This window comes from Actinia tenebrosa, unplaced genomic scaffold (genome assembly GCF_029948245.1).
Source record: "Actinia tenebrosa isolate PJP-AT-01 unplaced genomic scaffold, QUT_ActTen_1.0 PGA_scaffold10__47_contigs__length_13832649, whole genome shotgun sequence".
NCBI lineage: Eukaryota > Metazoa > Cnidaria > Anthozoa > Actiniaria > Actiniidae > Actinia > Actinia tenebrosa.
The window spans coordinates 6,770,966-6,786,562 of NW_028292570.1; the positions used below are offsets into that span (position 1 = coordinate 6,770,966).

Here is a 15,597-nt window from a genome sequence, read left to right on the forward strand (position 1 = left end):
CAAAATTTGAGGGTTTTGCCCTGTTGAAGCTCAAAACACGTATGGTTCTGCAATAAAATCTTGTAGATTTTTCAGCGGTTTTTGAGCGCGCGCTCATCGTGGGCTCAATTCGAACGTTCAAAAGTAGGCAGCCCCCTTAACCATGCTTCGGACTTTTTTTTGATTTTAATTTTGAGTTTAATTGTTTTATAATACAAAAAGGGGTAAATTAAAAAGATAAAATTGTTTTCAAATAAAACGATGTTGTGATTTTACAGAAACATTCCATGAAACCTGCAATATCTTTACTTGTCGCCTTAGATAAGCCTGCGTACAGCCAGACTTTTCTCTCGTCGGCTCCACGCAGGCTACCTTAGAACAATGTAACTCTGCCATCGGGCTTCCTGTGGCCATTTCGCCATAAGGCCTGGGCTATTGTGTGCTGCCAAAATGGCGAGCTCTGTTGATAAGTTTATTAACGGGAAATGCTCGTAAAAATGACAATTACCATTAGACCTTTTGATAGCTGATTAATATATTAGCTTATACATTTTTCATATATTTCATATATTATATATTTCAGTCGATATGTTTTATTAACGGGAAATGCTAGCCGAAATGACTGTTATTGATCAAGACCTTATTTGATATCTAATTAATATTTAAGCAGTATAGTAGAAGATAGTTCTTATGACTCTACCGGTTAAATAGGGCACGCACGATGTTGGAAGGATATAAGCTTATATATTTTATTTTCTATTGTAGGCAAAAGGTGGTGATGGTGGTAGAAAGAAAATCCGATATATTTCAATATCTCTTAGATATCCCTGCTGTTAAACAAGTAATAGAGGACAATGGTGGGGTTATTAGAGCCAGATTTGCTGCAGATGGCAGAAGAACAAGTGCAAAAATTGGATCGGTGATGGCTGTATTGAGCCTTTTGGATGAGGGCTGCAATACAGTTGATTACCAATATACCATTGCTCTTTATAATGGTAAGGTTTCAAGTTTTTTACTTATTTCGCAGAAATCTTTGTATATTTTGCATAATCTTAACTCATAAGCTTATTTAGTTTACGATTTTTTGTATACTTACTAGTATGGGGATATGCAGGAAAAAATCCATAAGCTTAAGCTTAAGTTATATGATTAAGAACTATAAAAACATAAGCTTGTTCCAGACCTCATACAACATAAAATTAAAGATGATTTCAATATCAAGGTTAAGAGGAAATTATCATATTTCACTATAAGCTTTCAAGTAATGTTTAATAAACGAGCAGGAGTGTTTTATCGGGTATAAAACACGAGGCGCAGCCGAGTGGTTTTAGACCCGATAAAACACGATCTGCGAGATTATTGAACGGCTTAGAAAACTCATGATGTTTGTTCTCATACTGTACCGATTTCTTTACGAAATGAACCAAGTTTGATAGAGAAAATCCAAGTTAAAGTTTATGCAAATGAAGACGAATCTTTATCAGATATAAAATCACCTTCATGGTCATGATTTCTATTGTTTTCTTCATGAATTATTAATGAGTTTTCTAATTATGAATAAAAAATAGATATCACGGTTATTTAATATTTTTCCTCTTTTTATTAAAGGAAAAGAAGATTATAAAGAGCTGGAAACTTGCCTTGGGCCTGCTTTTGAGGAAATTCGCCTGCTGACCCAAAAAGGCCTTAATATTGGCAGCAAACAATATCAAGTTGAATGGTAAGTTTTATTATCCAGATCTTTTCGAACCACCTATGCACTTTCGATCCACCTATATACACTTTCGATCCACATACATATACATTCGATCCAATACAGTTATGAAATGTTTTATAGATGTTTAGTGTTTTATTTCGGAAATATTACAGAAATATCGCTTTACGATCCTACGTTTAAGTTTTGCCTACTGAATTTCGCCTACGTATCAAATGCATTGTAAAACCTATCTATGAAGGGTGAGATAATAAATATACTGTAAAAAAGGAAAAAATAGTTCTCGTGTAAAGAACAAAACTTTTACGTGAATAGCAAGGCAAACTAGTAAGAGAAACACTGAAAACTTTAGACGCGAACGAATAACTGGTAAGCGTTGTGTGACAACACCGTAAACCAAGAAAAGTCGTGAAACCTATCCTAAACAAGTGTGATACAGTAAATATATAAAAAAAAAGTAAAACAAAGCGACTGCTGTTGAGTAAAGAAAGAGAAACGTTACGAATATGAGTCAAGAACTTCTGAGATTAACGAAAGGGAAACGTTACAAATGAGTCAAGAACTTCTGAGATGCGAACAAGTTGTTTTGTGACAACAAAAGCAACAAGTAGTTACCGCTTTTGTTGTCACAAAACAATTCGTTCGCATCTCAGGAGTTCTTGACTCATTATTCGTAACTTTTTTCTTTCTTTAATCACCTTCATACTTATAAAAAATTTCTTAGCGATAAAAAATATGTTTTGTGAAATAAAGATTTTGGTAAGTTAGCAAAGATTTTTTCATGAAATCTTATAGTTTACCGCTTGCACTTGACAAGTCGTTACGCTTTTGTTGTCACGAACTCGTTCGCATCTCAGAAGTTCTTGACCTTATTATCGTAACGCTTTTCTTCCTTTATCAACAGCAGTCACTTTGTTTTCCTTTTTTATATATATATATTTACTGAGTTACACTTGTTTAAGATATGCTTCATATGATCGTTTACATTCGTTTACATTTTGCATGCTGTACACAGCATATAGGACTTGTTATATGCTTTAGTTATATTTGTGGATCGAAAGTGTATAATAGGTGGTTCGAAAAGACCTGGATCTGGTTCGAAAAGACCTGGATCGGAAAGACTTTGGTTCGAAAAGACCAGTAACCCTTATGAATCTTAATAAAGGGGTACTGTTAGATTTTGGGTTCAGCTGGGATTTTACGGTATACAAACAATCACTCCATAAATATTTGGGATGTCTGCAGGTTGCCCTTTTATCCGAGCTAGTGGTTTATGTATAAATGTTTTAAATATCATTGTTCATATTATCATCTTTACTTTTAGGGTTTGCTGTTGTGACTGGAAATTCCTCTCACTTGTCTATGGCCTCAATGCAGCATGCTCTTTCTATTTTTGCATCTGTTGCTATTGCACAAAAGATCTGATAAGCTGCCTTGATAGTTAGTTTTTTTGTCATATTTAAGTACTTGATAACTTGATTTGTTCCATTTAAAATTGTAAACTTATTATTTTGATAGTGAATATTTTTTGACACATAAATTTTCAATATTGCAGTTGAAGATTGGCCAATTGAAAATTGTTGTGGGAATAAAGAAGAAGAAGGAACTGAGAGAAAAGGATGCATAAGGAAACCACTTCTGTCCATTCCATTCACTTCTGTAGTTGCTGATACCCTGCACATGTTTCTTAGAATCATGGGCTTACTTTTTGGACAGGTAAACCTTTAAAACATTAAGTAACGTATGTCACAGTCTTAACAGGGTATACAATTTACCTGAAGATGGATCTATGATAATACAGGATCTATGATTTTGATTTTTGGTAGGGTACTAATATTTTTCAAACAATTATTGCCTAGTATCCCCCCCCCTCCCACCCCACGAAAAAATCTAACATCCATGATATTATCCTTTTTAGGTTATTGACAAAGTCGTAAACGAGGACAAAAAAGAGCAGCTTGTGAATGAAATGGACAGAATTGGAATTCCTTTCAAATTTTATGATGTCAGAGGTGAAAACTGTGAAGATGGAGAAACAAAGTTTACAAAGCTAGATGGTAAACAATAATTGGAATGTGTTGTTCCAGAACTTATCCATCCCCCAGAGGAATTTCTGATGGGGGGTCAGAGAAAGAAAAAAATTACAAGAAAATTGTCTTTTAAAAATTCCTCCATGTGGAAGTATAGATAATTTCTGGAACTACACAATGTTTAATAGCTTATAATTTATATATGGCTAGAATTGTTGGTCAAACGAAAAATAGTTTGAAAAACAAAATGATAATTAGCTAGATTACATTTATTGACCCTATACAATTATAGCCCCTTCTACTTAGCATTAATCAATGTAGTTACAGTGTAGTTGCTTTGGATTAAATAACTTTTCTTCCTTAACAGGAAACGATTTGAGAAAAGTTCTCAACTTGCTTGATGTGAAGAAAGTGCTGGAAGGTATTCTATCAGTGAATACACAGGATGTTGAAATGCTTTGGAAGGTGAGTTAAACATCATGAAATCAGCTTAACAGTTGTAAGCATCAGATAACTCAAAATAGGAGTATTAGTGAATACAAATTTATGCTGCATTTTGAATCAATGATTGAATGAAAACTTATTTAATGATAATTATTCTACAGGGCTTTCAGATGTTGCTGGATTCGATTTCATCAAATCCTGGTGATCCTCATTTTCTTCAGCCAGAGGAGTTCAAGAGAAGAGCTAGAGAATGGGGCCATCTCTATCTGTATGTTAATTATCCAGAAGACCTCACACCATACATCCATGGTACGAAATAGCTTAATTGATTGATACGAATAATCTTTAGTGAATTAACAATTTGGGTCGTAAATATTGGTACACTTGATTCAGAATTAGCTTAACAGTATGTAACCTTCAAAAGTTCTTAAAGATGGAGAAGCAGAGTAGAACTCTTGATTGCTGTTTTGTATATCCTTTTTTTAGAAAATTATAATAGTTTTTAATTAAAAATTTATTTGTTTTTTCAGCTTTTGTTTATCATGTTCCCCAATTCATGGCCAAGTATTCATGTATCAAGCCATTCAGTTGCCGCCAGCCCGTAGAGAAAAAAAACATGTCCAAAACCAGGTGTTCCACAGGGCTTCACAGAAGGGTGGACGAGGATCAGAGTACTCAGTACAGGTAAGAATGTTAATAGTTATTAATAAAAGTGCTCACAATATAGCATTTATGGAATATATATAGTAAAGAAAATAAAATCCTGACATGAAGTCATCATAGTAGCTGCATGTACTCATACTATATAATATTAAATTTACTGACAGATCTTGGAAAGAGAGAACCGGTCCTTGGTTGCCAAGAAGATGGATCTCGTTAGAGAGAAAAGAGAATATCGAAAACATCATGTTATTGCTCAAATTCATCAAGAAGAAGATGTAGCAGAGGACTGTTTCGAGGGATTTTCAACGTATGAAAAACACCATGGTGAAGAGGGCTAGGCTTTAAGTAATTTTGCCTTTCTAATACCCCATTCACACCATGAACTAATGTGGATTAGTAATTTATTCATTAAGTAACATAAATATATATATAATATAATAATATAAATAGCTCAGTATAATATCTCAAGCTTATATATATTTTTTTCCTACAAGGGCCATATTTATCCATGACTTTGTTAAAAGTAATTTGTGATCACGTGATGGATCTTTTTTCTGCACACAGGGCATTTTTTGCCCAGTTCTTTTAACTTTTGTCCACAAGTCAAACAGCAAACTTGATGGCCAGTGTGGCCATGGATAATACTTGCATTCCTGGGCATTACCTTACAGACAATGCAATTTTTGTCTTCATTATCAAAACTTTTGATATTTTGATCATCGTCATCTTCATCTTCTGTGTAGTCATCGCTGCTCTTTAACTCTATGGCTGGCTCTGTAGTGGTACACCAAATATAGTATTTTATAATAATAATATATAGCTTTATATCTTCGTAATGATACTATTCTTGGCTTTCACCCACGTGACACCGGTCTTGACAACGGTTGCTATCCGCCATCTTTGTGCCCCTCGATAGTAAACAAACAGACGCGACAGAGAGATATGTGTGAACTTTTCACTGAACATGGTGCATTGTATCGTAGTTGGTTGCGGTTCAAAGAGCGGTAAGAAAAAAGTTTCCTTTTCTTCAATACCTAAAGTGATATCGAATCAAGGCGAAGAGCACGAAGAGTTGACACGAGAGCGGAGAAGGCTTTGGATTTCGGCCATCAGTCGAGGCGATACTGACGCGAAGAGGGTTCTTGAAACCGAACGTGTTTGTGGTCTTCACTTTGTCTCTGGAAAGCCTGCAAAAGTCTGGGACAGATATAATATTGATTGGGTTCCAACTATTAACCTTGGCAAAAAGGAAAGTCAGGAAGAAGATCTGAAGGAAGCAGCGAAAGCTAAGACAGAACGAGCTGAAAGGGCAAGAGAGCGCAGGAAGCGAATCATAGAACATCAGCAACTTGGAGTCGAGAGGAAAAAGAAGGACTTGAATCAAACTGGGAATGCTGTCCAAGATAAAGAGTTTTCTACCGAAACACAGAGTAATTCATGTTTTAATATTGAGCCTTCTTGCAGCAGTGCGAATGATGAGCGTGAAGAAATACTCGACAAGAGCACCCAGACACCCGTAGTGACTTTCAAGGACGAGTCAACACAGATGGACTTAGACTTAACTTATTGTGAAGGTTCACAGAACGCTGACACACAGACAGATGAATTTGAATACATGTTTTTAAAATCTGCATATCAAGCTCCGGACAGAGAATTCTTCGATACAGCTGATAAAGTTCGATTTTACACAGGACTACCTTCCTATGAAGTCCTGATGGTGGTGTTTGAGCATGTCGCGCCACATGTTCAACGGAAATCTACAGTTCTTAATAGATTTCAAGAATTTGTGCTGGTACTGATGAAGCTGAGACTAAACGTTCCCTTTCAAGACCTAGCGTATCGTTTCGTGGTGTCCCTGTCAAGTGTATCAAGAATATTTACCTCTTGGATATTGGCAATGGATTCTAGGTTGTCCTGCTTTATCCATTGGCCTGAAAGGGAACAGTTGTGGAAAACTATGCCAATGTGCTTTCAATATACATTTAGGCGCAAAGTAACTGTCATAATCGATTGCTTTGAAGTTTTTATTGAAAAACCAACAAATCTTATGGCCAGAGCTCAAACGTTCTCATCTTATAAGCACCACAACACCATAAAGATCCTTATTGGTATCACTCCCCAAGGTACAATTTGCTTTGTTTCTGAAGCTTGGGGTGGCCGCACCTCAGATAAATATTTAACTGAGAATTGTGGATTCTTAGATAAGTTGACCCCAGGGGATACAGTCATGGCTGATCGGGGATTTACCATCACAGAAAGTGTTGGTTTAAAGCATGGAAAACTGGTAATTCCAGCATTTACCAAAGGGAAAGCCCAGTTAGATCCCATTGACGTTGAACATTCAAGGGGGATAGCCAGTGTTAGGATACACGTCGAAAGAGTGATTGGTCTACTGCAGCGAAAATACACTATTCTGGAAGGAACACTGCCCACAAACTTTGTAAGCAGCAACCAGAATGGGTCACCTGAATTCCAGGTACCAATCGTTGACCGCATTTTAAGGGTTTGCTCTGCACTTGTTAATTTTTGTCCTTCCATAGTGCCATTTGAGTAGTACATTTTTCATAAAAAGCAGGGGTGGTAACAATGTTTAAAGTTTTTTCTATAATAACATTATACCAGGAGAAATCATTATTACATTGCGACAGGCACAAAACACAAAAACATCACAATTACTATTTCACTAGAAATAAAGCAACAATTTTATTCACGTTCTTCAACAAGTCCAAATATGGAGGGGACAAACAATCTTAAAAATTAAATTTTGATATGAAAAAGGGCATGAAGGAAAAAGAAAGTGAAAATAACTCTTTACCTATGGCCTAATTTTTCATCTGAGATTATGTGCTAAGAAGATAACTGTGGCTAACACATGAATACTGATTTTGATTCAACTAACAATTTTTTAGCCAGAGAGAAATTGAAAAATATTATGCCAAAGGTAAACAGAGGTCTAATAATATTCAATAGCAACTGAAATGTTTATTAATTAATTTTATTGCTAGAAATATTGCTCTATGTATGACTCATTGTCATGTTACTGTTTCTTCCCTGATACACCATTTCCCTGAACATGGGTTCCTGCTTATTTTAATATTGTCACTAGATTTCATAATAAGAGATGTAGATTGAATCTCGAAAGAAAAGATTTTAATATGTTGGTGTATTTCTCAAAGCAGAATTAATCTGTTTTGACTGAGCCTAAAGTAAGAAGCTGATAATGCTGGACAGTTCAGACACAAACATTTTTACATTTTATTCACTGAGTTCCAATGAAAAGATGTCTGATTTAAATCGCTTAAATGAAGTATTTATTTTGATTATCAGCTTTTTGCTTTTGGTTATTTATTAAAAATTATTTATTATAATATTTATGTCATATTACTGACTATTACTTATCACTAATAATTTTCTTTGCTAAAGAATGAATTAAAAAGTTGGAAACATGCTTATTTGTCCACCTTTAAGGGAAGCTAATAAATGGGGACGCATTTTAGCAACATCAAAAGTTACATGACTGGGGTTAGTACCAAAAGCCAAACACGTAGCAAAAGCAACTGAAAAAACTCCGCAGTCGCTACCATTACTTTGTTGCTGAACTGGTACAAATTCTAAATTAACTAGTCTTCCACCGATTAAGTCATTTGCTTGCTCCTCTATTTCCTGGCTAATTGCATGATGGTAGAGACTATCATAAAGATTTACAACACCAGGTAAGCATCCTATACTGCTAATACATACCCAGTGATCAGTCCCTGTATGCAAAATCTGAATAAATTCTCCCGAAACTACATCAAAGTTCCTTACTCTTCCTAGGGTTGGGCGCTGAAATCCCTCAATTGACTGGTTTACATTCTGCAATAATACTTGGGTAGCTTGAATTATATCACCATTAAGCCATCCAGCAGGATCACTGATGAGGTCATAATCAGCATTGTTTAGTGTTGCAAGGGCACTATACTTGTCAACAACACCGGTTGTAACCTGTGTGATTTCAATATCATCTTCACTGTCACTATTACAATCATCTGTTTGTGATTCTGAAGTTTCTGGTGATGGTGAATTGCTTGGCTTGGCAGAGGTTGTCTTTGAAGAAGTAGAAGTGGTAGGTGTGGATGATTTGTTTTCTTTAGCTTTACAGGCACCACACACCCACGTTGACTGGTGATTCTTTGGCATTCTTTTCAATCCCAAACAGCTAAGATGAAAAAAATGACCATTTGTACAGTTGGCATTGTGGCACTCGACCAGTTTATCACTTATGAGTGCCTTTGCATTACAAACACAGATAGCATTGCATTGCATTGCAGCTTGGTTGACAGTAGATGGTTTCGGCTTGGCTTTTGAAGCCCCAATTCCTCTCTTAAACTGTGGCAGCCTGCTGCAGTGAGGACAATACCATCTTTTAGGTATGGACTTCCCACCTACAGCCAAACATTCTATGTGAAATTGGCCATAAGGACAGTCAGCATTACTGCAGGAGACCATCTCATCACTGCACTGTCCTCTACAAAAGCAGACTGCTTGATCACCTGGAACTTTAATGATAACATTGCACTTTCTTGTGTACCACCGTCCCAAGATCTCAGGGAGTATGCCAATCCTCCAAAATGCTTTAAGCTTTTTCACGACAGTTTTGAAGTGGTGGGGGTCTGGGTAAATTCTCTCACACACAATGTGTGCATTTCCATCTGAATCCACAGCACAAACAACAAAGTCAGCATATTTTCTTTCTGGCAGAGTAAACAACTGTTGTTGAACCTGTAAGTAATAATTGTGGCTCTTCTTTAGCTTCATTAGGCCATTTACCACCTCAAGACAAGAGTTTTTTTGTAGAACATACTGCTTAAAGTCACAGTTGGGGATGGAAATGGGACATTTCACCTCTCCACATCCCAATCCGCAGCAATTGCAAGAAACTAAAAAGTCTGGGGTTGCATGGATGAAAGGAAATTCCCTGTTGATGAACAAACCATATCTCTTAAGTTCAAAGTTAATATGCTTTGTTTTCATTAAGCTTTCATATGCATTAATGGCATACTGTTCGTACTTGATGCCATGTCGAATGGCCTTGTTATCCAGCTTGTACAAGTGGGGGTAGCAGATAGATTGGATCAGTGACTGGGAGGGCTGAGCTAGGTTGGTGTTGTAGGCAGCACCACATACAGAGGCTCCAATTCTGCCAGCACGATGTCTAAAAAAACCTGGGCCCTTAGCTTGATCTCTTGTGTCTTGCTCAACCGCTTTTATCTCCTCGTCTGAAATGTTCAGCTTGACATCTAAGCACTTTCGCAACAGTTCTAGATAATCTAGATCTAAATTACAAGGCTCGTAAAGATCACATAAAACTGGAACATTCCGACTTTTGGAAATGAAATGGTCAGCGAAGGGGTCGATTAAACTTAACAAAGCAGCTTTTGTTTGGCAGTTGTAGAGTTTTGTGTAAAATTCCTCCTTTTCCGCTGCTGAAACTTGGGCTGAAGGGTTCGGGTCTCGTCCAGGTCCAGCTTGATTTTTACGAGACTGTCCTAAATTTTCATCATTCAATTTATCAATGTTACTGTCTAGAATCTCTTTGAGTTTTTTCGCAGAAGAGAAATCTATGTCCTTGGCCCTTGCGTAAGATACTTGGTTGACATACGTGGGAAGAAGCCACGTGCACTTAACTTGGGTACAGGCTAATTTCCCGTTGATTCTTGTCCAACATTCGATGTAAAATAAGACGCTGGCAACATGCGAACAAGATTCTGCTAGGCCTGCTTTACAACCCAAACAATGAGCAGAAAAAATCGTGCCATCCTTGCCGGCAATGATCCAAATATCGGCCAGAGGGTCATTCATGCGTTGGGAATGGCGAACTTTCGCCACGACCACATGCTTGCTTGAGATAATTCGTCCTCTTACTGAAGCCACAAATCCAGACACCACTTGATTATATGCTTCCAAACTCTTGTAATTTTTAAACTGATCGTTCGTATAATAGCTCGTCTGCAAAACCAAGTAACTAAACAAATCTGACTGCTCTATTGGAGGCAAACATTCAGGATCAAACTGCTCACTTGGTATGGTGACTGGATCAACGCCTACTGCCTCGATCTTCTTCAAATAACGTTCCTTTACATGACTTTCAAGACCTGATCCATATTTCGAGAGCACTGGCACAGCCATTTTCCAAAGTTTTGAGACGTCATTTGTCTCTGAAGCGAGCTAAAACTCTAAACACTATAAAAATGGCCTACTATTATCATAACATTTCACACTCGGAGGGGCACAAAGATGGCGGACGCCCATATTTGGATAGGTCGAAATAGGTCAGTGACGTCACGTGAAAGCCAAGAATTAAAGTAATAATAATAGAACACATGGAAGTGGTATTTATTTTCTTATATTACCATCACCATCATCATCTTCATCTTCATCTTCACTTGTTTCTGGAGGCTCGAATTCCAAAACAAATCCTCCGTCTAAATCATAACTGGGCATTTCTGTAAAGATAAAACTGAATATCATTTTTGCAACTTAATTACTTAGGTTTTAGATATTCTGCAAACTCAGACATTCCAATGGCTTGTTGTGAAATGGGTTTTTGGTTGCCGTCAAACAAAAACATAAAAGGCACTGACTAATTAGTTTTGATTGATGGCAGCGAAAAATAGTACTAATTTCATGGCAAGCTGTTAGAAAATCTGAGTTCGCAGAATATGGAAATCTGCTGTGATATGTAGCTACCATCTTCTGAATCAGAAATGATTGTGGTGGAGGGTGTTTCACATCCCTCTCTCTTTGCATAACTTGATATATTGCTATCAGAGTCACTCTCTGAATTCGCAGCAACTTCCCTTTCTCCTATGAAACCAATAGTTCCATGTGGAAGAGGTGGGAGGTCATCATTTGAACTGCTTGCATCTGAAAAAAAAAAGTTAATTTTAGTTTTATTATCATTTTATTAATATATTTAACTTTTCGGCGAAATTTGCTTTAGCATTTCAACTTTACCTGTAATTTCGACTCTTTGTCTTTTGTTAGGGGGTTCTGTGAAAAGTATCAAAGTAAAATGTTGTGTGAAATATTCATCTTTACCATTACTAAAGTACATTCTTTATATAAATTTAAAACAGGAACACTGTTTGGGCTGCCTGTACCAGGAGCCGTTCAGTTGGTGATTTCGGCTTAAAGGCCCGTAACCATAGAAAGTTTAGTATATTTGTGTCTGAATGAGTGAAGCAAGGTAATCTGGTACGCTATGTTTAGTGTTGTCGGAAAAAAAAAATGCCGTGAAACCATATGCTATAAAAGACTTTAAAGGAGCTGAAGTCTGACTGAGCTGACTAGTAGTGAAATATCAACTTCAGGCACCAAGAACAAAAAACCTTTTTTTTACTTACCTATGTTTTCATTTAACGAATGCGAATTGTCATCGACCTTTAAAAAAAATGTTTTAATTAGGAAGCCTAGGTGTAAACATAAATCGAGCAAAGTTATTGTTCAGCAACATGATACAAGTAAGTTTTTTAAAATTACTTACCGGTGCACTACAAGCTTCCTCTTTAACTTCCATTGCTCAACTTTAAGCCAACTTCTAAATCGCAATATCCAAGACTGAGACTTCAGAAATACTTCAGTTCAAATAATTAAGATTAGACGCGAACAATAGGTGTTTAGCGGAATCAAGAAAAATAAGTGACTTGTCAGGCTTAATTATATGCTAATCCTTTGCTAATCCCTGCTATTGTTCTTCAACTTTAGTACCGAACAATAGGGCATTTCTTGAGACGTTATTGAAATAACAATATTTGTTTTATGATCATCCGGGTGGATGCAGTCCTGAGAAGGACTGTTTGATCATGATGGGACTGAAATTTCAACAACCTGCACAAATGTATTCTTCAGAGTCAAGGGAAGAATAAAGTTTATTGAAGGTGCATGCATGTGATTGTGTAAATATTGGTATTATGTTTATTATGTACAGAAAATACTGGCATTGGCAAGCACCAGATGTGAGCTGGAATAAACCTTTCAAAGCTTTGGTAGCTGAGCATTACGATGAATGGATGGCTAGTGGTGTCCTGGAATTTACAGAGGCAGGGAACATGCGTCCACCATCAAGAAAGACTATTGTTGAATGGGTACTGAACGCTGGGTCAAAACTTTCTAAAGAAGTGAAAACGAAGTCATTTAAGGCCTGTGCTCTCAATATCGCAGTAGATGGTTCTGAAGATAATGTTATTCATTGCTTCAAGATATAGCATTCATTTTTAATTTCTTTATAAATGCCTTCAATATTGTTTAGTAGTTAAAATTCGTTATTTAAATGCTATCTACTTCAAAAAATTCAAACTGCATTCTCTTACCGTGAATGACAAAGGTGTATGGTCTTTTGAATCTGACGTCATAAAGTATAAATGATAAAAATGCAATTTTAAAGTTCCATAATATTAGTTTTGTATACTCTATGTATATTTACACTTACCTTGGTTTTTTTCGACAACTGATCCACAAGTTCACGCTTATCTGGAGGAGTTATCAAACTACCTCCAGGGTCATCTACAGTTAATTGACCAGGTAATAGAGTTGAAATGAATCACATCTCTTAAACATATTCTAGCTAGTTAATAACTTTTTTTGTGTTGTGTTTTCAGGCGGATCCAGGAATTGATCCTTACAGAAGATGGTAAGGAATACTTTTATTGTTAAGAACTATTTAAAAAAAATGTGTTTGAACTGATATATATTTTAAGTATTTATGATCGCTATTTTTATTTTAGGGACTACATGCTTGCGAGAAATATGGAATTTATCCGCAATCAGTTTCCAGAAAACGATGAAAATGGTAAGTCATGAATAAACTTGATAGAGTGTTTTTTGTTTTGACCACCGAAACTACGCGTTTAACGCTTTGAATGAAGTTAACAATTCGGACGTATTTCAAGGCGTTTTCACAACATTCCAAGGCATGTGCATTGCTAAAGCTTTGTGTTTCAGTGTAATTTCCGATTGACAATAAATGGTTGATTGACATCAACCAAACTAAAAACCTTTTTTTTCCGTCTGCGACGGCAAACTGGATTTCCTGCGATTGGAAAGCGCTCTAAATTCAGTTTTATAAATGTGCATTTAATCCGATGTAAACTGCGTAGTCCGAAGATTAGGTTAATATAATCTCACACTGATCTACTTTAATTTCAGCTTCTACGAATAAATCTGTAGACAGGACAAGTAGTACGAATATGGGACCACCAACAGCGCCAGCTCCACGGCGCAAAAATAGGAAATTATAGCTTTATTTTATAAATATCTTTAAAATAAGAATTAAAAGGTTCCAGCAAACAATTTATGATTGCAACTAGTTTTTAATAGTCGATAAGGAGCCAATTTATCGCATCCTCCTTAGTAAGTCAACATATGCATTAGGATGGACCAAGCTACCATTTATACTAACACAGTTTAAAGGATCAAACATTCTGTTTTAAAAACCATTTTAGTTTCCCGAGCCAAGTTAATGTGTTTGTTTGTTTGGGTGAAGGAGAAAACCTGAGCTGACGTGAAACATTCAAGATTGAACGTGATCCCCTAGATAAGAAAAATTATAATTTCAGTTTTTATTCATCTGACGGCCGTTCGCGCATGTTTTTTGTGAAGCTGTAAAGCATTCAAAAGCTTTTAAAGTGCTACTACGACGAAAATCGCTCAAACTTGGATTCAGCTGAAACTTCCTAAGAATACTCTTTAAAGGTCCAATAATCACTGTATGAAGTGTTTTCTCGATATTCAGTACGAAAGTATGATATTTTTACGATTATTTTTTGGAGTCTGTGACGTCATACACTCAACATCAAACATTGCTACATATATTTTTTTGTATATAAATCCTTAATTTATTTTATTCCTATGAAGCCCAAAGGGTGGCTAATGTGCTTATTTCACATTACTTGTGACTATGATTTATATTTTGGGGGTGTTTGGGTATTTCTTTCTCCCTTTACTACTGATATTTTGATCATAAACTACAAAGAAATGTATGGAGCGATTTTCGATGTTGAGTGTATGACGTCACAGACTCCAAAAAATAATCGTAAAAATATCATACTTTCGTCCTGAATATCGAGAAAACACTTCATACAGTGATTATATAATTTCAGTTTTTATTCATCTGACGGCCGTTCGCGTGTGTTTTTTGTGAAGCTGTAAAGCATTCAAAAGCTTTTAAGAGAAATAGGTTATTTGTTCTAGCCAAGTAACCGTCTTTTTTAAAGTTTAGTGAACAGTAATTTTAGACGAAAAAGTTGTGAGTCATGCATAAATTGTTACGGCATCTTAGAAATACTTCAGTTCAAATAATTAAGATTAGACGCGAACAATAGATGTTTAGCGGAATCAAGAAAAATAAGTGACTTGTCAGGCTTAATTATATGCTAATCCTTTGCTAATCCCTGCTATTGTTCTTCAACTTTAGTACCGAACAATAGGGCATTTCTTGAGACGTTATTGAAATAACAATATTTGTTTTATGATCATCCGGGTGGATGCAGTCCTGAGAAGGACTGTTTGATCATGATGGGACTGAAATTTCAACAACCTGCACAAATGTATTCTTCAGAGTCAAGGGAAGAATAAAGTTTATTGAAGGTGCATGCATGTGATTGTGTAAATATTGGTATTATGTTTATTATGTACAGAAAATACTGGCATTGGCAAGCACCAGATGTGAGCTGGAATAAACCTTTCAAAGCTTTGGTAGCTGAGCATTACGATGAATGGATGGCTAGT

At 36.1% G+C, this 15,597-nt stretch overlaps 3 protein-coding genes and 1 pseudogene across 6 annotated transcripts in view; 2 read left to right on the forward strand and 2 right to left on the reverse strand.

Annotated features, from left to right (window-relative positions):
• The first annotated feature begins 901 nt into the window (after nucleotides 1–901).
• Nucleotides 902–5,168, forward strand: LOC116307319 (uncharacterized; annotated as a pseudogene). The gene is made up of 9 exons (XR_016119111.1): nucleotides 902–974; nucleotides 1,588–1,699; nucleotides 2,961–3,133; nucleotides 3,249–3,409; nucleotides 3,612–3,750; nucleotides 4,091–4,188; nucleotides 4,329–4,476; nucleotides 4,698–4,851; nucleotides 4,995–5,168. The product of XR_016119111.1 is annotated as an uncharacterized LOC116307319 (transcript).
• The window catches only part of LOC116290352 (uncharacterized), a 33,193-nt gene continuing 22,044 nt past the window's right edge, over nucleotides 4,449–15,597 (reverse strand). For all 3 annotated transcript variants that reach the window (XM_089026681.1, XM_089026679.1, XM_089026680.1), the window contains 6 exons: nucleotides 12,356–12,409; nucleotides 12,216–12,252; nucleotides 11,827–11,862; nucleotides 11,560–11,736; nucleotides 11,223–11,315; nucleotides 4,449–5,604 (listed from right to left, as the gene is read on the reverse strand). In XM_089026681.1, the coding sequence (XP_088882807.1) occupies nucleotides 5,348–5,604; nucleotides 11,223–11,315; nucleotides 11,560–11,736; nucleotides 11,827–11,862; nucleotides 12,216–12,252; nucleotides 12,356–12,388 (633 nt within the window). In that variant the 5' untranslated portion in view covers nucleotides 12,389–12,409 and the 3' untranslated portion in view covers nucleotides 4,449–5,347. The remainder of the gene's footprint in view (nucleotides 5,605–11,222; nucleotides 11,316–11,559; nucleotides 11,737–11,826; nucleotides 11,863–12,215; nucleotides 12,253–12,355; nucleotides 12,410–15,597) is intronic.
• LOC148912885 (uncharacterized) lies at nucleotides 5,678–8,278 on the forward strand. Its single transcript, XM_089026678.1, has one exon. It carries the CDS (start codon nucleotides 5,795–5,797, stop codon nucleotides 7,382–7,384), a length of 1,590 nt encoding a protein of 529 aa, XP_088882804.1. The 5' UTR covers nucleotides 5,678–5,794; the 3' UTR covers nucleotides 7,385–8,278.
• Nucleotides 7,515–11,165, reverse strand: LOC148912886 (uncharacterized). Its single transcript, XM_089026677.1, has one exon. It carries the CDS (start codon nucleotides 10,996–10,998, stop codon nucleotides 8,260–8,262), a length of 2,739 nt encoding a protein of 912 aa, XP_088882803.1. The 5' UTR covers nucleotides 10,999–11,165; the 3' UTR covers nucleotides 7,515–8,259.